General features: G+C 30.2%; 2 protein-coding genes across 2 annotated transcripts; both read right to left on the bottom strand.

Annotated features, from left to right (window-relative positions):
* Positions 1-2,434: 2,434 nt before the first annotated feature.
* On the bottom strand, positions 2,435-4,963 carry LOC110668383 (40S ribosomal protein S5). Its single transcript, XM_021829589.2, has 5 exons — positions 4,818-4,963; positions 4,623-4,728; positions 3,188-3,459; positions 2,812-3,015; positions 2,435-2,721 (listed from the first exon to the last, which is right to left on the bottom strand). The coding sequence occupies exons 2-5, from the start codon at positions 4,719-4,721 to the stop codon at positions 2,667-2,669; spliced, it is 630 nt and encodes a 209-aa protein (XP_021685281.1). The 5' UTR covers positions 4,722-4,728; positions 4,818-4,963; the 3' UTR covers positions 2,435-2,666.
* Positions 4,964-12,327: 7,364 nt separating this feature from the next.
* Positions 12,328-15,221, bottom strand: LOC110668378 (40S ribosomal protein S5). Its single transcript, XM_058143720.1, has 5 exons — positions 14,973-15,221; positions 14,778-14,883; positions 13,019-13,290; positions 12,643-12,846; positions 12,328-12,548 (listed from the first exon to the last, which is right to left on the bottom strand). Exons 2-5 carry the CDS (start codon positions 14,874-14,876, stop codon positions 12,494-12,496), a joined length of 630 nt encoding a protein of 209 aa, XP_057999703.1. The 5' UTR covers positions 14,877-14,883; positions 14,973-15,221; the 3' UTR covers positions 12,328-12,493.
* Positions 15,222-22,591: the final 7,370 nt, after the last annotated feature.

Here is a 22,591-nt window from a genome sequence, read left to right on the forward strand (position 1 = left end):
ATATTCATAAATTTATGAAGTATTACATAATTAATATATATATATATATATATATATATATATATATATATATATATATATATGTGTGTGTGTGTGTGTGTGTGTGTGTGTGTGTGTGTGTGTGTGTGTGTGTGTGTAAATATTTGAAATTTATTAAAAATATGAAATTAAGAGGGAAATAATTTTTTATTTATGGTAACTTGTAAACCTTCAATTATAGATAATAAGGACTTTAGGTTTATTTAAATTGAAATTAAGGAAATTTTGAGTTTTAAGAAAAAAAAAACTGAAATTGAATGACAATATTGAAAAAATATCTAAAGTTGAATTATCATAAGTGAAAAAATAATACATATTAATATAGAAACATGCAATAATCGGTCACCGTGATTTTAATGATATTCAAATTGAAGTTGAATGAGTTTTAATAAAAAAAAATTAAAGTTAAATGATTTTTATGCAATAACTCATAAAGTTAAGTGATTTCGAATAGTAATTATCCCATTTCTATATTGCTTTACGTAATTGCATATATAAACTTCAGGAAACTAAGGAGCTTAAAAATGCTCTTCAAAAGGAAATCATAAAGTTTAAGGTAGTTTTTCTCTATACCTTTTTTTTCTTTTACTCTCTAGAACTTGAATACATTATGCTCTTGATTGTTTGAAATTTGTAATGTTATATGAGTATCTGCTACATAAACCTATAGATTTATTTGTTGTAATGTGGTGCTAAAACTACCTTTTTTTTTTTTCAATTAATGTATATTTAGACAACTCTGAACTAAACAGATGCTGTGAAGTGATATAAACTGCCCATAAAAAACCAAGTAAAATGCTAAAATTGCTTGTTCAAAGAGTCAAAAAGCAGGTCAAGTGGGTCAAGTAGTTGAGACATTTAGTCAAGAGACTCAAGCGTTAGGTAGCTCAGATTCTTTAAGAGACCCGAACAGTAGGTTGCGTGGACATTTTATCGATAACCCGAGCGATAACCAACCGAGCATTGGCGAATATGGCTTAACACAACTAACAAATAATGGACATGCATTTTTTAACGGTTATGCTCTCCAAGTCTCTGTTTATAAGTATTAGAATACCCCATAAGTTAGGTACGCATACACTGCCAAATTGAATAATGCATTCTACTCTAATTGCTCTCCCATTCTTTCAAACAAACCAACAACTTAAGGGTTGAAGTGGCTGGCCAATAGGCTATCAACCTCACCATTTATATGCATTACAGGCATACATCACTATCAAATTGGTTAAAGGAACTCATGGCAACATCAGTGGTGTCATTTATGAGAATATCAGTATTGAGTGACATCCCATAATTCTTCATCATATTTTTCTTATTTCATCTGTGCTTTCGTGAGTTTTTAGTTTTTCAATTTTAATTTATCTCTTTAGTTGAAAACTTGCTAATATAGATATACAAAAACTTTTTCTAAAATAAAATTAAAGTTGAAAGATTTTATTTTGACAAATTAAAATTGAGTAACTAAAATGAAATAAATGTCTTAATTGAGGGAAGGTTGGTGCAATTTACCTAAAAAAAGGCTAGGATGTTCATTCTACGAAATATATGTATTAGTTATGATCTGGTTCTTGATAAAAAATAACCCAAGTCCTGTTTTTTCATTTCATATTATTAAAGAAAACTGTTACTCAATTGTTTAATGCTTTTAGTTTGTAGAAAAAATGGAAGCTTGGTAGACTGGTTTCTCACTTTCCTGAATCTTGGTGGCTGCAAAAGCAACGCAATATCCAAATGTCAAACACCCACCTAGCTAATCTGAAACTCACCTTCCAATCTCGACGTAAGATACTAGAAGCCGTTGCATGCATTCCTCGAGAGGACTTAAAAGGGCTTATGATAATTAGAAAATCTTCAAGGTACTGAAGCTTTAACTTAATTTAACAATAAGAACATCACATGATCAGCATTTTCTCTTTGTTGTCTAATAAGCCCCCAAAATAGGTTATACTCTGACAACCACCACAAGACACCAAGGCCGACCTGTGCCCTAGCTTGACGCCTCTCCCAAAACATCAGCGTCGAAGGCTTTGTCATACAAACTACGTGCTGTGTTATAAAAACTCCATTTTCGCAATTTTATACAAACGCTACTTGAATGATAAAAACTAGATTTATACCCAAAAGAAAAACTCATTAATTAAAAAAAATTTGAAAAAGCATTTTGATATTTTATAATTTTTATAACTAAAATATTTAAATTAAAATTTAGAAGTCATTAATAAACTTTTTCCAGTTAACATTTTTTCCGCACAGATGAAAATGATAAACAGATTCCAAAAAAACAAATTAGAAGGGGGTTGACAAAATCCGGTAATCATCTCAAGGCCCAAAGCAACAAAGTCGAGCATGTATCCGTGCTAGAGTACACACATTCCATAATAAATTAAAAAAACAGACACATAAAATTCATGTTATTTATAAAAAGAAAACGAAAATTTAAACAATTTAAGCCGCTAATGCATTCTTAATTACATGATAAAACTCCAAATGAAAAGAAAGCAATCATTAGCACAAATAAACACCAGGCGAACATCATTAGTATGCTCAAAATTTTAGAACAGAACTAAAAAAATCCTGAGACAAGCGAAAAACTTTTTCCACTGCCATCCCCATCCTGCATTCATTTATCAACGGTTGGCCTTGGCAACTCTTTCAATCTCATCCTTTTTCTTGATGGCATAACTGAAAACACAGGGTTGTGACCGGAAGTAAGCATAACAGATATCAACTGTTCAGAAAGAGAGAATATGAAAAATAAGAATGAAATTCAACCTGTTGGAAGAGCCCTTTGCAGCATTGATGAGCTCATCTGCCAAACATTCTGCAATAGTCTTGATGTTTCTAAAAGCAGCTTCACGAGCACCAGTGGTAAGGAGGTAGATGGCCTGGTTAACACGCCTCAGAGGAGAGATATCCACAGCCTGACGCCTGACAACACCAGCAGAACCAATTCGAGTGGCATCTTCCCGGGGCCCACTTTAGCAATACAACATTGACCGAAACAAAGAAAAAATTGAGTCAAATAGATAAAGTTAGGAAACATAAAATCCAAATGCCTACAAAAACAGGGACCTCATGCACTGAACTTTAAATATCCAGAGTAAACCCAACATCCAATTGTACTCCAGCATAAAACCAAATAATGCACCTGTTAATCACGGCATCCACGATAACTTGGATTGGGTTTTGATCAGTTAGGAGATGAATGATTTCCATAGCATGCTTCACAATCCTAACTGCCATCAATTTTTTCCCGTTGTTTCTACCGTGCATCATCAATGAGTTTGTAAGCCTCTCTACAATTGGGCACTGGGCCTTCCTGAATCGCTTGACTGAGTACCTCCCAGCAGTGTGTGGAACATAGGTTGCATGCTTGGCTGGTTGGACTCCAATGTAATCACTCAAGGAAATATCATTAACCTGACGCACAAAAAAATTCAACGAACCCTAATTGAAAAGATAGATCTTAACATATTAATTTAAATGATCACAGCAATATGGCCCCAACACACAGATATACAAACCATAGTCATATTAAAGATTCAAGATCCAAAGGGCATTTTATATGATCTAATTATCAACATATATTTGACTGGCTAACCAGTTTGCAAAGCCATGGAACTGGCACTAGCAAGTGCAGTCCCATGAGCAGCAACCATCAGAAAGTTCACCAAATTATATAAGCCCAATAAGTAAAAGAAAATATATTAAAACAACAATAGGCTATGATATTTCAAAAACCGGGTGGAGTTCAGGATAGGCACAATAAAGCAAATGTTAATACCTATCACAATTTCAGCAAAACATAAGAAACAACTTAGATGAGGTGTGTGCCTTACTACGTCTGCATTAGGCTACTTCCATTATATACAATTACAGTTAAGCCTACCAAGTTGGGCCCTCAACAAAACCAGCAAAAGCAACCTACAAACAAATATCTCAGTGCCACAGCTATATACTTCCTAACCACAACATTATGATGCAGAGCCTCGTATATCACATTATCACAATTCTTTAACCTCTTCCCTGGATTGAGACTTGCAAGAAGGCACATAAAGCAAACAAATTATCTAGAATTGCGTTATTCATCGTTTGACCGCTATCTTTATTAAGCACATCCCAAACAAAAATTTAGAGGCAAATTTTCACAGTAAAAAACCCAAATTAAAGTTGGGACTTGGAAAACTACCCGACATTCACAATTGGCAGGCACAAAGCAAAACAGAACGAATCCAAACAAAAAGCAACAAACTCAGAAACACCACACAATCTCTAATATCTGTGATATTTCATTTTAAAAATGATTACATTCAATAAGCTACACACAACTCTATACAAAACAGAGAATAAAACATGGAACTGGACAACACATATTAAACCACCAGAGATTACTCAAAACCCAGAAGAGCAGATCAAATGATAAACAGAAAAAAATCATAATAACACAGATCAACATATACATACAATTGCAAATAAGATTTAACCACATTCTAATCCAAACATCAATCAGAAGCAAAATACACTTATTATAATAAAAAAATAATTAAAATGATTGAGAGTGAATAGGAGAAGCAACTTATAACCTGAACTTCCTCAAAGGTCCATCGGTTGAAGAGTTTAACCTCGTTGTAAGGCTGAGTAGGTTCTCCCGTCACTGGCATCGCCGCCAAGGTTGCCGCCATTGCTTACCTGAAAACATAATACATAATGGTAAGCAAACGAGAGAAAGATTCCAGAGTAGACAAAAGATAATCATAGCAAGACATAGGCTAGAAAACCTGTGATTCCAAGAGCTGAAGGAGGAGAGAGAGTGAGCGAGGAGAGAGAGAGAGGGCGAAGCGGCTCTCAGCGACCAGGAACAGAGAAAAGCTTCTGAATTCTGATTGAAACCCTACTTCTGATCGTGTTATTATACTATAATAAAAGAGAGCCTTGGAACGGTAAAAAGACTCTTTTATCCCTGACTCTTCGTTTTGCTTAAATTTGGTATGTTGTGCTCTGCAGATTCTTCTATTCAAAGCCCAGCTGCACTTTAATTTTGGATCCAAAGCCCCACGCCACGGACCAACATCACTAATAAAATAAATAATAATATTTCCTTCCCCTTATCACCCCTCCTCCATTCATCCTTCATAAATCATAATAATATTAATACATAAAATTATTATTATTATTATTATTATTATTATTATTATTTAAATTTATCAATTTCTATTGTAGTTTTCAATAAATATAAATACATATGTAGTTATTTTATTAATTTAATAAAAAATCTTATTTTATTTTATTTATAGATTATAATATAATCTAAACTTATTATTCATTGTATATTTAATTTATAATGAATTAATATCATCAATCTAAATTATTTTATAAGACCCATTAATTATTGAACACTATTAAAATATATTAACCCATTTTTATATGATCACGTTAAATTTATAGAATCAATTAAATAATGAGATTAATATTCAAACATTTCATGTTATGCATTACATATTAAAAAGTTAGAGTTTGAATCAAATAGACAGATAAACGTATTTAAAATTTACTTTTAAGATCAATATAAAATGCATTATACATAAGAAACATTTAAAAATTTTAAATTTTCATAATAAATTCAAAATTGCTAATATTTATTATATTTTTTTACTTTAAAGAAACATATGACTTATTAAAATATATTCAATTAAAGAAATCATTTGAAATATATAACTAAACGGAGTGATACTTTCACTATTTTTAAGAAAAATAAAAATATATAATATCGATGAGATGAATTGTATTATATTAATATATCAAAATATCTAATTTTTTTATTGTTTTAAGAACAATTAAAAGATTATTTTGCATCAACTTTTAAATTAATTTTTGGAAATCAATCAATATGTTTCAATTTTTTATAATAAAAAATTATATCTAAATATAAATTATTATAAAAATAATAATTTTAAGAATTACTTTAATTAACAATTTGTAAGTCAATTTATCATATCGTGATTGAAATCTTAAGAGTAATTTATAAATAAAATGTTTTCTTTTTGATTGATTAGTATTCATATACAAATTATAAAAATTTAAAAATTCTTCTTATTTTATATTATACATTTACTATTTTAAAATTATCAGTTATCCAACCCATTATTCTTTTACTATGAAACTAAATTTCCATTTTTGTTTTTAAAATTCTAAAAATTTTATAAGATGTTAGCTTTTGAATTTATTCATAACATAAAATATTATAATTTTTAAAAATTTCAAACTTTTCCTAATTGATATAAAGATAAAAAAAATGGGTAATCTTTAAAATACTAAAGGCAATAATATATTTTAAAATATCTTAATAATGTTATATAATAATTAGTATTTTTATTTATTTAAATAAATAAATAAATATTATTCTCACTTGAATTTAAATAGTATTAAAATCAATACTGTCACGACCCAATCTATAGGCCGGACCGGCATTAGGACCTGGGCCAGCGTAAAGCCCCCGAGGCCAGAAGTAAGCCTAACTATTCCTTAACTCAACTCTAAGGCCCATTTGGGCCCAATTTCAAGAATTCAACCGGACAGAGTCCGGCCATAAAGTGAACATTTCAATGGGAAGTTTTTGACTCACTCGACCTGTAAACACAATATATAATCAATTGGGGAGCTCAGCTCACCCTCCACATACTCATACCAACATAAAAATAAATGGGAGCTCAGCTCCCTCATCCAGCCCAACACACATGCATAAAATAATAAGTTTACAGGTCCAAAACGACAATTTATATTACAGAACAAATTCAAATAAATATTTCTAACACATGCGAAAATTCTAAGAGTTAACAAGTTTATACAAACATTAATAAACGACCTGCGAGGGAGAAAAGCAGGTTAACCTCAAAAATATCCTCCTGTGGCCTAGAAAATATTGAACAGGAGTGAGCGTTCAACTTAGAGAGTAAAATATCAATTTTAACCATAATCTCTATAACTATCTAAAGCTAATACACCCTGTAGAGTGAAATGCAACATCAGCAATATTTTCACATCATAACAGCAAAAAGGTAATTTGGAGCACTCACACACCCGATAATGTCAAACAATACATATATGGGAGCTGATCCCCTATATAGCTCTCTTAATCCAACCTGTGCCAGCGAAGAACTCAGCTCGGACTTCCACTTAAATAACCAAATCGGGGTCCCAAAGAAGAACTCAAGCCGTGTCTACCCCAAAGGACCGGGTCCTAGCGAAGATCTCAAGCAGTGTCTACCTGTCCTATCCATAGTCAACTTCACATCACACGCATGCCAACGCACGCACACTGCTCCAAATTACCACAACTACATCCGTGGAACTTTAACAGTTATGAATGCAACATAAAATGTGCCTAGAGTTTAACTACATAGATACATACATATAAGTGATGCATGGACATGCTTAAACATATAATAATATCGAAATTACAATTAAAATTAATATTTTACTCACAGACTTGACAGCAGTCACTGTGGCGGTTGGGCGGAGGAAGAAGGCTGTCTCGGCTCACCTGACAATTTCATTATAATTATTTAATACAATTGACTCAATACAAACCAAGAAAAGACCAAATACGTCTTAAGTCGTGCCGAAAATCCGGCAGAGTCTCCCCTATACCTAGGACCTACCCAACCTACAAATGGGTTTAAAACACACTTCTATATCCACCAACCATATACCCATAACTCAATCATAACACACAGCCCCTCCTGGGCCCATCTAAACCGTCATCAATCACAATATGTAAAATTACAGTTTAGTCCTTATAATTGACTCTTTTTGCAAAAACCACCCAAATAAACTCTAAAAATTCTAAAACTTTGTCCCGCGAGCCTTAGCAATATTACTAGGCTAATGCAAAGAGAATCATAATTTTCTGAGCTACCACGAATATTTTATGGATTTTTAATCCCATTTAAGCACTAGAAAATTACAAAAAAGCAAGGTTCGGGTTTATCTATGCCGATTCTGACTCTGGGGACGCGCTCGGGACGTCTGACAACGGTGGGATAGCCAAAATCTCGATCTGATTCCAAGACTTTTTCGTTAGTCGGTCTGTCTGGCCGGAAATTCACAGACTCGGACAACTGTCGAATTTCCGCGAATTGAAGATACCTACACGAAGCCCACAACACGGGGGTTACTACATAAATTTTACAAAATTTTCTAAGCTCATTTAATGCTCGGAAAAACACTACGAAGTTCCATGGGACGCACCGAAAAACGGTGTCGGAAAATTTCGAAATTTATATTGCCGCGAAGCTCTTGACGAGTGGAGCGCTCTGGTACTCTCAGTTTTCTCGTGGGCTTCACGGTTTGCGAGAAATCTAGCCCAAAAGTCAAAATGGGCTAAAACTTCTCGGACAAAAATTGAACAAATCGCTCGATGGATTTTGGTGTTCTTGGTGTCTATGGAAAGCTCTCGAGGTGTAGATGTTGTTTGACATAAGACTTGGCCCAATCGGTGGCCAGATTGGCCGGATTTCTGCCAGGAAGACGAAGCGGCGTGCTGCGCTTCGCGCGCGGTTCCCATCGTTCCAGGCGGCGGCCGGCGATGGGGGGAGGCTGGGGTGGCGCGCCGGCGAGGTGGGGAGGGCTGGGTGGCTGCTGGCCGGCGAGGGGAGGAGGGAGGAGAGAGAAAACGGGAGAGAGAGAAGGAGAGGTCGGGATGCGCGCGGGGAGAAAGAAAAAGGAAAAAGAAGCTGGTCCGATTTGACCGGTCCGATTCAGTCCGGTTCGATTCGGCCGGTTCAATTCAAGATACAAAATTTTAAATTTTTACTCTGCCTTGGGACCGAAAACGAGGCCCAAAAATTCCGAAAAAATTCTAGAAAACTCAAAAAAATTCGCAGACTCTAAATATATTTTTAGTTTTTCCACGTGGTCTTTAAATTAATTTTTAAAAATCATCAAAGTTTTATATTTTCGGGAAATCAAACTCGATTTCGAAAATCTGAAAAATTTTAAATAATTTCCTAAAATTTAAATAAAAATTAAAATATTAATATTACTCACAAAATAAAAAATTTAAAAATTTGGGGTGTTACAAATACATTTGAATGACAAATAAAATTTATCGGTACATATCCATTTATCACTTGACTTGATGGTAAAAAAAATGAGCAAAGGCATAATGTCGTGAAATATCAGTTTATCAACTGATATGACATGCTCTGTCTTTGCACGTTTTGCATGTCTTCCAAAGAAAAATTAATGACACGCGCTCCATTAATTGATTTATATTTAATTTAAACATATTTTAATGTATGGAACATATTACATTTTAGCTTACATTTATAGTCATCATATTAATATATGTTTGTTTTAGTTTTTCCAATTCTCAAATATTTATTTATGCTTTCTACTATATCATTTTGAACATTTTAAAACTAATGAAAAAAAAAAATTACCATCACTTTCCATAATTTTAAAATTTGAATGATGAAATTACGTTTTTTATTTAAAAATAATTAAATTTTAGTTATTATTTTGCAATAAATAAGAAGGATGAAATTTATTTAATAGCATGAAAATAATTATATTATTTATGTTATATAATATGACTAATTATATGATAAATACAATACAAAATAAATCACGAGTGAGTTGATAAAAAAATTAAATTTTTTAAAAAGAATTTAACATTTTAAAAATAATAATTAAAATTCAATGAAATGCTAATGAAATAAGTGTTTAATAATTTTTTTTCATATAAAATATGTGTGTTCTAATTATATTTATATCATTGAAAGAGTTTATATTTATTATTTTTAATTAATTTTATATTTAATAATAAAAAAAGAAGAAGTTCCTAAAAGTAGAAGCAATATTGATTAATTGTTCATTAACTGAATTACAAAAATGTAATTAACTCTAATATCGTATTTAGTATAAGGTTAACATGAGGTGATTATTACTGTTGTAACTTTTAACTTTTACTAATGTTGTTTGAATACTTAAAAGAAAATATGTTAATTTTCTATCTCATTAATATTTATACGAAGTTAAATATTAACTTTGAAGAGTTTAAGTTAATAATTACCCTCCTTACTGATTAAAACTTATAAGGATAATATTAAATTTTTGATTTTTTAACCTTCTGTCAAATACACCGCAAGTCCAAACAAATTTAATCAATCTCATTTAATCAATTTTTTTAAAAAAATTTATATATTAATTCAAGAGGATTTTTTTTTTTTCAGTTACAAATTCAGTTATACATATTTTTATAAATCAATGTGCCAAAATTATTAAGGCTTGCGTAATAAATAATTTTAACAAAACATGCAATTTGAAATTTATTAAAAATATGAAATTAGAGAATTTTTTATTTATGGTAACTTGTAAATCTCTATTATAGATAATATAAGACTTTAGGTTTATTTAAGTTGAAATTAAGGAAATTTTGAGTTTTAAGAAAAAAATTAAAATTAAGTGACAATATTGAAAAAATATCTAAAATTGAATGACTGTGAGTGAAAAAATAATACATATTAATCTAGAAATATGCAATAGCTAGTTATCGTGATTTTAATTATGCTCAAATTAAAAATGAATGAGTTTTAACAAAAAAAAAATAAGTTGAGTGATTTTTATGAAATAATTCATAAAGTTAAGTGATTCCGAATGATGAATTACCCTATTTCTATATTGCTTCACATAATTGCATATATAAATTTCGGGAAACTAAAAATGCTCTTCAAAAGGAAATCATAAAGTTTAAGGTAGTGAGACCCAAGCAATAGATTACTTGGACATTTTATTGATAACCTGAGCGATAACCAACCGATCATTGGCCAAATATGGCTTATCACAACTAACCAGCAAAGGACATGCATTTGGTAATGGTTATGCTCTCCAAGTATTTGTTTATAAGTATTGGAACAACTCCATAAGTCAGGCATGCTTACTATGCCAAATTGATTAATGCAATATATTCTTATTGCTTTCCCATTCGTTCAAACAAACCAATAAATTAATAGTTAGAATAGCTAGAATTGACCATCAACCTCACCATTTATATGCATTACAAGCGTACATCATTATCAGATTTGTCAAAGGAATTCACAACAACATCAGTGGTGTCATTTGTGAAAATATTAGCATTGAGCAATATCCCACAATTTTTCATCATGCTTTTCTTATTTCATTTGTACTTTCGTGAGTTTTTAATTTTTCAATTTTAATTTATTTCTTTAGTTAGAAACTTGAGAATGTAGATATACAAAAACTTTTTCGAAAACATAATTAGAGTTGAAAGATTTTATTTTGATAACTTTAAATTATGTAACTGAAATAAAATAATCACTTTAACTGACAGACGGTTGACATAATTTACTTAGAAAAAGCTACAATGCTCATTCTACAAATTATATGTATTAGTTATCATTGGGTCCTTGATAAAAAAAGAACCTACTTCCTGTTTCTTCATTTCATATTAGCAAAGAAAACTGTTATTTAATTGTTTTATGCTTTTAGTTTGTTGAAAAAATGGAAGCTCAGTAGAATGGTTTCTCACTCTCTTGAATCTCGGTGGCTACAAAAGCAACGCTATATCCCAATGTCAAACACCCACCTAGCTAATCTGAAACTCATTTTCCAATCTCGATGTAGGAGCTTAGAAGCTGTTACATGCTTTATTCGAGAGGACTTTAAAGGGCTTATGATAATTAGAAAGTCCACGATGTGCTGAAGCTTTAACTTAATTTAACAATAAGAACATTACACGATGGGCATTTTCTCTTTGTTGTCTAACGAGGCCCCAAAATAGGTTATACTTCGACAACCACCCCAAAACACGAAGGCTTACCTGTGCCCTTACTCGAGCCTTTCACAAAACACCAGCGTCGAAGGCTTTCTCAGACAAACCACTTCCAGTGTTCTAAGAACTCCACTTTCGAAATTTTATACAAACAATACGCGAATAATAAAAACTAGATTTATAGCCAAAAGAAAAACTGATTAAATTTAATTAAAAATTTTGAAAAAGCATTTTGGTATTTTAAAATTTTTATAACTAAAATACTTATTTAGAAGTCATTAATAAACATTTTGCAATAACATTTTTTCCGCACAAATAGAAATGATGGACAGATTCCAAAAAACAAAAATAGAAGCGAGTTGACAAAATCCAGTAAATCATCTCGAGGCCCAAAGCACCAAAGACGAGCATTTATCTGTGCTATGATACACACGTCATTATAAATTAAAAACACACACAAATAAAATTCATGATATTTACAAAAAGAAAATTGAGCATTCTTAATAACATGATAAAACTCCAAATAAAAGGAAAGCAATCGTTAGCACAAATAAACACCAGGCGAAAATCATTCGTATACTCAAAATTTTACAACAGAACTAAAAAAATCCTGAGACATGCAAAAAACTTTTTCCACCGCCATCCCCATCCTGCATTGATATGTCATCGGTTGGCCTTGGCAACTCTTTCAATCTCATCCTTTTTCTTGATAGCATAACTGAAAACGCAGGGTGGGTCATGACCAGAAGTAAGCAGAACAGATATCAACTGTTCAGAAAGAGAGAATATGAAAAATAAGAATGAAATTCAACCTGTTGGAAGAGCCCTTTGCAGCATTGATGAGCTCTTCTGCCAAACATTCTGCAATAGTCTTGATGTTTCTGAAAGCAGCTTCACGAGCACCAGTGGTAAGGAGGTAGATGGCCTGGTTAACACGCCTCAGAGGAGAGATATCCACAGCCTGACGCCTGACAACACCAGCAGAACCAATTCGAGTGGCATCTTCCCGGGGCCCACTTTAGTAATACAACATTGACCAAAGCAAAGAAAAAATTGAGTCAAATAGATAAAGGTAGGAAACATAAAATCAAAATGCCTACAAAAACAGGGACATCATGCAATGAACTTTAAATATCCAGAGTAAACCCAACATCCAATTGTACTCCAGCATAAAACCAAATAATGCACCTGTTAATCACGGCATCCACGATAACTTGGATTGGGTTTTGATCAGTTAGGAGATGAATGATTTCCATAGCATGCTTCACAATCCTAACTGCCATCAATTTTTTCCCATTGTTTCTGCCGTGCATCATCAATGAGTTTGTAAGCCTCTCCACAATTGGGCACTGGGCCTTCCTGAAACGCTTGACTGAGTACCTCCCAGCAGTGTGTGGAACATAGGTTGCATGCTTGGCTGGTTGGACTCCAATGTAATCACTCAAGGAAATATCATTAACCTGATGCACAAAAAATTCAACAATGAACCCTAATTGAGAAGATAGATCTTAACATATTAATTTTAAAGATCACAGCAATATGGCCCCAACACACAGATATAAAAACCATAGTCATATTAAAGATTCAAGATCCAGAGGGCATTTTATATGATCTAATTGAGAACATATATTTGACTGGCTAACCAGTTTGCAAAGCCATGGAACTAGCACTAGCAGGTGCAGTCCCATGAGGCAGCAACCATCAGTTTAAGCCAAAGTTCATCAAATTATACAAGCCCAAAAAATAAAAGATAACATATTAAGGTTCCGTTTGTTTCTCGGAAAAATGACTTTTATATGTAAAATATGAAAAATATTTTCCAAAAAAATATTTTCCATAAAAACATTTTCTGGTTGTAATATTAAATTAATAATACTTAATTATCTCATATATGTATAAGTGTGTTCACATTTTAATAAGATTTTCAAAATTTAGAAAATAAAAAATAACATTCTCTTTTAAAAAATGGAAGTCATTTTCCTTAGAAATGACTTAATTTTCCTTTGACCAGAAAAATGAAAATTACTTTTCATTGACCAATTTTCATGAGTGTTCCCAAACAATAGAAAATACGAAAAATGTTTTTAGGAAAATATTTTCCGTAAAACAAACGGAGCCAAAAACAACAATAGGCTGTGATATTTCAAAAAGGGGTGGAGCTCTGGATAGGCACAATAAAGCAAATGTTAATACCTATCACAATTTCAGTAAAGCACAAGAAACAACTTAGATGAGGTGTGCCTTACTACTCACATTATATACAATTACAATTAAGCCTAACAAGTTGGGCCCTCAACAAGACAAGCAAAAGCAACCTAAAAACAATATCTCAGTGCCACAGTTATATACTTCCTAACCACAAAATTATCACAATTCTTTAACTTCTTCCCTCAATTGAGACATGCAAGAAGGCACATAAAGCAAACAAATTATCTAGAATTGCGTTATTCATCCTTTGACCGCTATCTTTATTAAGAACGTCCCAAACAAAAATTTATAGGCAAATTTTCACAGTAAAAAACCCAAATTAAAGTTGGGACTTGGAAAACTACCCGACTTTCACAATTGGCAGGCACAAAGCAAAACAGAATGAATCCAAACAAAAAGCAACAAACTCAGAAACACCACACAATCTCTAATATCTGTGATATTTCATTTTAAAAAAGATTACATTCAATAAGCTATACACAACTCTATACAAAACAGTGAATAAAAAATGGAACTGGACAACACATATTAAACCACCAGAGATTACTCAAAACCCAGAAGAGCAGATCAAATGATAAACAGAAAAAAATCATAATAACACAGATCAACATATACATACAATTGCAAATAAGATTCAACCACGTTCTAATCCAAACATCAATCAGAAGCAAAATACACTTATTATACTAAAAAAAATAATTAAAATGATTGAGAGTGAACAGGAGAAGCAACTTATAACCTGAACTTCCTCAAAGGTCCATCGGTTGAAGAGTTTAACCTCGTTGTAAGGCTGAGTAGGTTCTCCCGTCACTGGCGTCGCTGCCAAGGTTGCCGCCATTGCTTACCTGAAAACATAATACATAATGGTAAGCAAACGAGAGAAAGATTCCAGAGTAGACAAAAGATAATCGTAGCAAGACATAGGCTAGAAAACCTGTGATTCCAAGAGCTGAGTGAGAAGAGAGAGCGAGTGAGAAGAGAGAGCGAGTGAGAAGAGATAGAGGGCGAAGCGGCTCTCAGCGACCAGGAACAGAGAAAAACTTCCGATTGAAACCCTACTTCTGATCGGGTTATTATACTATACCAAAAGACAGCCTAAGAACGGTAAAAAGACTCTTTTATCCCTGACTCTTTGTTTTGCTTAAATTTGGTATGTTGTGCTCTACAGATTCTTCTATTCAAAGCCCAGCTGCACTTTAATATTTATTTAATATTAAAATAAATAATAATATTTCTTTTCCCTTCTCACCCGCAAATGCGCCTATCCCTCCTCCATTCATCCTTCATAAATCATAATAATATTAATACATAAAATTATTATTATTATTATTATTTAAATTTATCAATTTCTATTGTAGTTTTCAATAAATATAAATATAAATATATATGTTGTTATTTTATTAATTTAATAAAAAATCTTATTTTATTTATAGATTATAATGTAATCTAAGCTTCTTAGCTATTGTATATTCAATTTATAGTGAATTAATATATTCAATCTAAATTATTTTATAAGACCCATTGATTATTGAACACTGCTAAAATATATTGACCTATTTTTATATGATCACGTTAAATTTATAGAATCAATCAAATAATGAGATTAATATTCAAACATTACATGTTATGCATTGCATATTAAAAAGATAGAGTTTAAATCAAATAGACAGATGAACGTATTTAAATTTTACTTTTAAGATCGATATAAAATGTATTATATATAAAAAACTTTTAAAAATTTTAAATTTTCATAATAAATTCAAAATTGCTAATATTTATTATATTTTTTTACTTCAAAGAAACATATGACTTATTAAAATATATTCAATTGAAGAAATCATTTGAAATATATAACTAAAGGGAGTGATACTTTCACTATTCTTAAGAAAAGTAAAAGTATATAATAACGATGAGATGAATTATATTATATTAATATATCAAAATATCTAATTTTTTTATTGTTTTAAGAACAATTAAAAGATTATTTTGCATCAACTTTTAAATTAATTTTTGGAAATCAATTAATATGTTTCAATTTTTTATATTAAAAAATTATATCTAAATATAAATTATTATAAAAATAATAATTTTAAGAATTACTTTAATTAACAATTTATAAGTCAATTTATCACATTGTGATTGAAATCTTAAGAGTAATTTATAAATAAAATATTTTCTTTTTGATTGATTAGTATTTATATACAAATTATAAAAATTTAAAAATTCTTCTTATTTTATATTATATATTTACTATTTTAAAATTAGCAGCTATCCAACCTATTATTCTTTTACTATGAAACTAAATTTCCATTTTTGTTTTTAAAATTCTAAAGATTTTATAAGATGTTAGCTTTTGAATTTATTAATAACATAAAATATTATAATTTTTAAAAATTTCAAACTTTTCCTAATGATATAAAGATAAAAAAATGGCTAATCTTTAAAATACTAAAGGCAATAATATATTTTAAAATATCTTAATAATTTTATATAATAATTAGTATTTTTATTTATTTAAATAAATAAATATTATTCTCACTTGAATTGAAATAGTATTAAAATCAATGCATTTGAATGACAAATAAAATTTATCGGTACATATCCATTTATCACTTAACTTGATGATAAAAAAAATGAGCAAAGGCATAATGTCGTGAAATATCAATTTATCAACTGATATGACATGCTCTGTCTTTGCACATTTTGCATGTCTTCCAAAGAAAAATTAATGACACGCGCTCCATTAATTGATTTATATTTTAACTTACATTTATAGTCATCATATTAATATATGTTTGTTTTAGTTTTTCCAATTCTAAAATATTTATTTATGCTTTCTACTATATCATTTTGAACATTTTGAAACTAATGAAAAAAAAAATTACCATCACTTTCCCTAATTTTAAAATTTGAATGATGAAATTACGTTTTTATTTAAATATAATTAAATTTTAGTTATTATTTTGCAATAAATAAGAAGGATGAAATTTATTTAAATTTTTTAAAAAGAATTTAACATTTTAAAAATAATAATTAAAATTCAATGAAATGCTAATGAAATAAGTGTTTAATAATTTTTTTCATATAAAATATGTGTGTTCTAATTATATTTATATCATTAAAAGAGTTTATATTTATTATTTTTAATTAATTTTATATTTAGTGATAAAAAAGAAAAAGTTCATAAAAGTAAAAGCAATATTGATTAAATGTCCATTAACTGAATTACAAAATATAATTAACTCTAATATCGTATTTAGTACGAGGTAAACAAGAGGTGATTATTATTTTTATAACTTTTAACTTTTATTAATGTTGTTTGAATAATTAAAAGAAAATATGTTAATTTTTTATCTCATTAATATTTATGCGAAATTAAATGTTAACTTTGAATGGTCTAAGTTAATAATTTTCCTCCTTATACATTAAAATTTATAAGGATAATATTTAATTAAAATTTTTATATATTAATACATATTTTTATATATTAATTAAAATTTTATATATTAATACATATTTTTATAAATCTTGCGTAATAAATAATTTTAACAAAACATGCAATTTGTTAATTTTGTTACACTATTTCCATAGACTTAACAACAACATAATCCCATTATTTTGGTAAGTGTAAAAAAATATATTTAAAAAAATATATTTAATTAACACATTAAAAACTCAATTAAATTATTATTATTATTCAAATATATAAAAAGAGAAATCACTTTCACTATTCTTAAAAACAATAAAAATGCTACTTTATTCTAGGTTTTTTAATTATATCTCTACTTTTTTATATTTAATGACTAATTTACTCTCTTCACTATTCTTTAATATGAAATATTTTATTATATAACTAATATAATTTAATAATGTATCTTATTTCCTTTAATTAGTAAATTGATTTGTAAATGTAATATCTTTGAGATTTCCAATATCAATGAAATTGAAATGTTTACTTAAATATTTTTTTTTTATTTTATATGCAAAAAAATCTCAAATATTTGGATTAAAAATGTCAAATGATAAGTTGAACATAATTATTAAAAAAAATAATGGAGTATAATAGTAATAATTTAATGAAAAAAATATATCAAATTGTAAACATTCAAAATTGATTTATTATAAAGAGCCTTTAATATAAAATTAAAAATTTATTTACATAGGTTTTAGTATATATATATATTGTTCCAACCCGTTGCAAGGCGCCGGCAATGTGCTTGTATATATCTAAAAGATGAGCATCTAAAATATCTATGTAGACTCTTATTTTATGATGAGTATGTGTATTGAGACTGTAGAAAACTCAATAATGAAAAATTATATGACTGTAAGATGTAATTGAAGGTATGGAGCTGAATTATTAATTCTGTGGCATGATCTTGAAAAAAAAAAATAATATGTTTTTTTAAGAAATTAATTTAATTAAATTTAAATAAAATTTTGTTTTGTTTAAATTTAATATGGGTAATTTTTAAATGGACCTAATTAAATTTAATTGAGCCCCATGAGCCTAAGAAAGTCTAATGGAATTTTAAATAGGACCCATTTAATTTATTTTCTAAAAATTAAAATTAAAAAAAAAACATTTTTTTCTCTATCCCTCTCCCATACAAACTCTCTCTCCCTCTTGGCCCCACTCTCTTTCTCACTCCATATTGGTGTCGCCCCCTTTCTCTCTCTTCCTATTGGTTGGAGCACCTCTTCCATATCCCAGTCTCACCCAGATTCTGCAACTCCAGTTGTTTAAGTTATCTAAAACTTATCACCTTAGGACTCCAAACCTTATCACACATCTCTCTCAAAACCCTATAAATACCCTACTGGAAAAGAAAAAAGAGGAGAAAAAAGAAAGAAAAAGAGAAAAAAAAAAAGAAAAAATAAAAGGAAAAAAAGATTCAGAAATATTCAGGGCTATTTAGAGATACCTAAGAGCTATAGAAAATTTAAATATATTCAGAAACTCTTTTAGCCATTTCTTATTTTTTTTCCTTTCTTCGAGAAAATTTTCATGTAAGATTTCTTGAAGGTTGGTTTTTATTGTTTTCTTTTCAGGATCTATGCCATGTAATATTTAATTCTGTGTTCTTTATCTTTTAATTTATCTTACATGTTCATGTGGATCATGTAATAATGCTTAATTTGAGAGGATACACAACTCTGCACATATTTAGTTTTCTGCCTTTCACATTTTTATTATTTTTTGTTATTTTTTGAATCTGTAAAAATTTTAGTAAAATTATATTCATATTCTTCATGAAATTCTATTAGTTTTAGGCTCAAGAATCACTAAAAAAGCTTGTGTATTTGTAAGTTATGGCTATTTAAAGTTACAATTCCTGTAAAATCTGATTTACAGTATACCCAATTTGTGAAGCCCATATCTCTCTTGTTTCTTAATAATTTTGTGTGAATCTAGTGTCTAAAATTAATTTCAGAATCTTATGAATATTTTCCAATTGGTTTCGCATTCATAACTATTATGGGTGATGAGTTATGAATTTTACAAAAAAGTAGTGCGATTCTATCACTGGAAAAAGTTACAATTTGTGTAAGCCATTTGGCTAGGGATTTGTTTAATTTATAAATTTTACTATCTTGTATGACGTGTTAGCTGTCTTCTGTAATTTTTTTTATGATTTTTAGGCATGTCTAACTATTTTTCAAAAATCGGATTTCTTACTACTGTCAATCTGCCAAAATCTGAAAATTGTATGTTTATGCAAGTTCTTGTTTGTTCTTGGGTTTTAATTTATATTTGATCTATTTTTCTGTGTTCTTTTAATTTAAGAGGTGTTATAAAGTGTTTGGATCATGTTGGAAGACTTAGACCATTAGGTAGTTGTAACTGATTAGGAATTTTAAGTCCTTTAGGAGACTAGAGTTAGAATTAAATGTGAATTGTTATTTGTATTTTCTTATTTTGTTTAGTTTTTTTTTTATTTTTTTATTACAAACAAAATTGGTAAGTAGCCCTAAGGTAAGCATCAAAGAGGGCATTTGCGTTGAGCTTACATGGAGCTAAACGGGAGTAAGCCAGAGATATCATTGCCATACTAGAAGAGAAAGCCCTTTTTTAAGGGTAGCTTGCCCCAATGACAACTGTAATTATCAATAAGTAAGTAGCCGTAAATTCTTAAAATAATTATTGGCATGAAAATGTAGTAATAATAAGATTTTTATTTGGTAAATTAAAATTAACTTTGTTTTTTAATTTAACTGACTTTTTTATATAATTAATTTAAATAAATACTTGGTAAATTAAAATTAATCTTGTTTGTAACTAAACTAACCTTGGCATGTAAAATAAATATAATTTAATACTTAGTAATTGTAAAATAAATTTGCATTTTAGAAATCTTTACTAGGTTTTGATTGTTTGGGCCTCATGTGATATTAAAATAAATTACACATGTACATAATTAATTTAGTTTAATTATCTTTAGGGTAACTTGATGAAAAATTAATTAATTAGGTTAAATAGAAACTTAAAGTTATTTGAAATTGAATTTATTTGTAAATTAAATTATCAATAATAAATTAATTTTAGTCATCTAGTAAATATCATTTAAATAATTAACAATCCCATAGATAGGAATTACTTGTACATGAAAATTGTTTGCAAACAACAACCCTTTTGTGAATTACTTGCGTGTGTAGGATTAGAATTGCATTTTTAGGATAAAGTTTAATAGAGAAATAATAATAAGACTTCTAGAAATATTAGTAGAGGACTGGCACTCAAATTAACGAGGTTAGACCAGGCGTAAGGGGTGTCTAACACTTTCCCCGTACGTATCCACTATCTCAAACCTAGACATTGGGTTATGGTAATGACGATTGTCGAAACTCTGCAAGGAGTAAGTTGCCATCCATGACCTTCAGAAGAAACACTGAACATGTCCCGGTTATTACCCGGGTGGCAACTCTTGTCTGTCTATGCCTTCGTGGCATAAATCCTTAGTACCGTGGTAGTATTATAGGATGACGATACTTCCCAGCGGTTTGATTCTATTAGGATTGTATGAAGTGCATGTCTCGGAAATGCTATCTAAAGAAGTGGTACTTAAGTGAGACCATTGCGACTTCACCATTTTTCTTGAGCATTACCCAGTGCATTTTATATAATTCTAGTGGATGATATTTTGCCTCACGGCCCCCTATCACTCTACAGTTTGGTGACTCCACTGGAGACTAAAAGGATAGTTACTCCAACATGTTTCTATTGGTCTAATATTATTCATCTGTTAAACTTTTTGTACTGCACTACACTATCACACAGTTCACCCTTGCCCTTTTTAGCCCTGCTAGTACTAGCCAAGGAGACCATAGTTCCACTCAAGCTATGACGAATTGGTGAATACTAGCACCCCATGCCTGTACCTTCAAGTATATAAAAGAGCCACAGCTTCGGCCGTTGTGCTTAATGGACAAGCTCTCGCATGGGTGACCCTTTTCCTACCCAATGAAGCCCATGAGCCAAAGATTTTAGCCCTAGGTGCCCCGTAGATTTTTGTTGTGTTGGATTTATAACCTTACTATTCAAATCATAAGTTCTAGTGGTAGTTGAGAAAAACCTAGGCCTATGCATAAACCCAATGTGTGTATAGGCCCAAGTCCATTTTAAAACCCGTGTTAAGCAAGAGGATGCTTAATTATAGTTAAACTTTAAGGATATAAATCCTTTTTTTGTGAGGGAAGGATCGTCCTGGACCACCCCCTGTTGGTGTGTCCAGTGTACCGTAGCCTAGGATAGAATTTTTTTCTTACCCTACACGTGAGAGTTGAAGGTATAAGGGGGCAAAGATTTAGTTCTGGAGATATATATATTTTTTTTATTTTGATTCAGTATTTGGTCCGATTTTAGTTCAGTTTATATGGTCTGGTTTTAGTTCAGTTTTGATTCTATTGGTATGATTTGGTTTTGGTTTTGTAAAGGTAAAGGTAAAAAAAAAAAAGGTTCATTCATGCATTGCATTCATATACATAGGATGTTTAGTTTAACCCTTAAATCCTTTTTTTTTTTTAGCAAACATAGCCTCGAAACACACCAAAGAGACTTCCGATTAGGTCACTTAGGTTAGGGAAGGGAAGAGACTAATAAGGATTTCACCTGTACTACTTAAGATGGAAGAAACTATGGCCATGCTTGATGAAACCTTGAACGCCAAGATGTTTGAGTTGGAAGAGAAAATTATAGTCTACTTTTGGAAGAGGCCCTGAGGTAGGTCAATTAAGTGGCAATAAAGTTATTAAGGTTCAAATTGTGTCTCGCACCCTAAGGAGATTTTCCCAATTTAACTAATCCTTATCCAAAGTTTTCAATTGTCTCAAATCTCAAGACCTGTTGTAGCTCTTAACACTCAAACTGACACCAAATCCACTTCCACCTAGCTATGATATCAACCAATATTGCTAGTTTCACCAAACCCACGGTCATGACACCGATTGATGCTTCCAACTTAAGCATGATATCTAAAACCTAATTGATGCCAAAAAGATAACCAACCCAGAAAACTGACCAAACACTTGCACCAACCCTATGCCTAACCAATT

This window comes from Hevea brasiliensis, chromosome 3 (genome assembly GCF_030052815.1).
Source record: "Hevea brasiliensis isolate MT/VB/25A 57/8 chromosome 3, ASM3005281v1, whole genome shotgun sequence".
In the NCBI taxonomy this organism is placed as follows: Eukaryota; Viridiplantae; Streptophyta; class Magnoliopsida; order Malpighiales; family Euphorbiaceae; genus Hevea; species Hevea brasiliensis.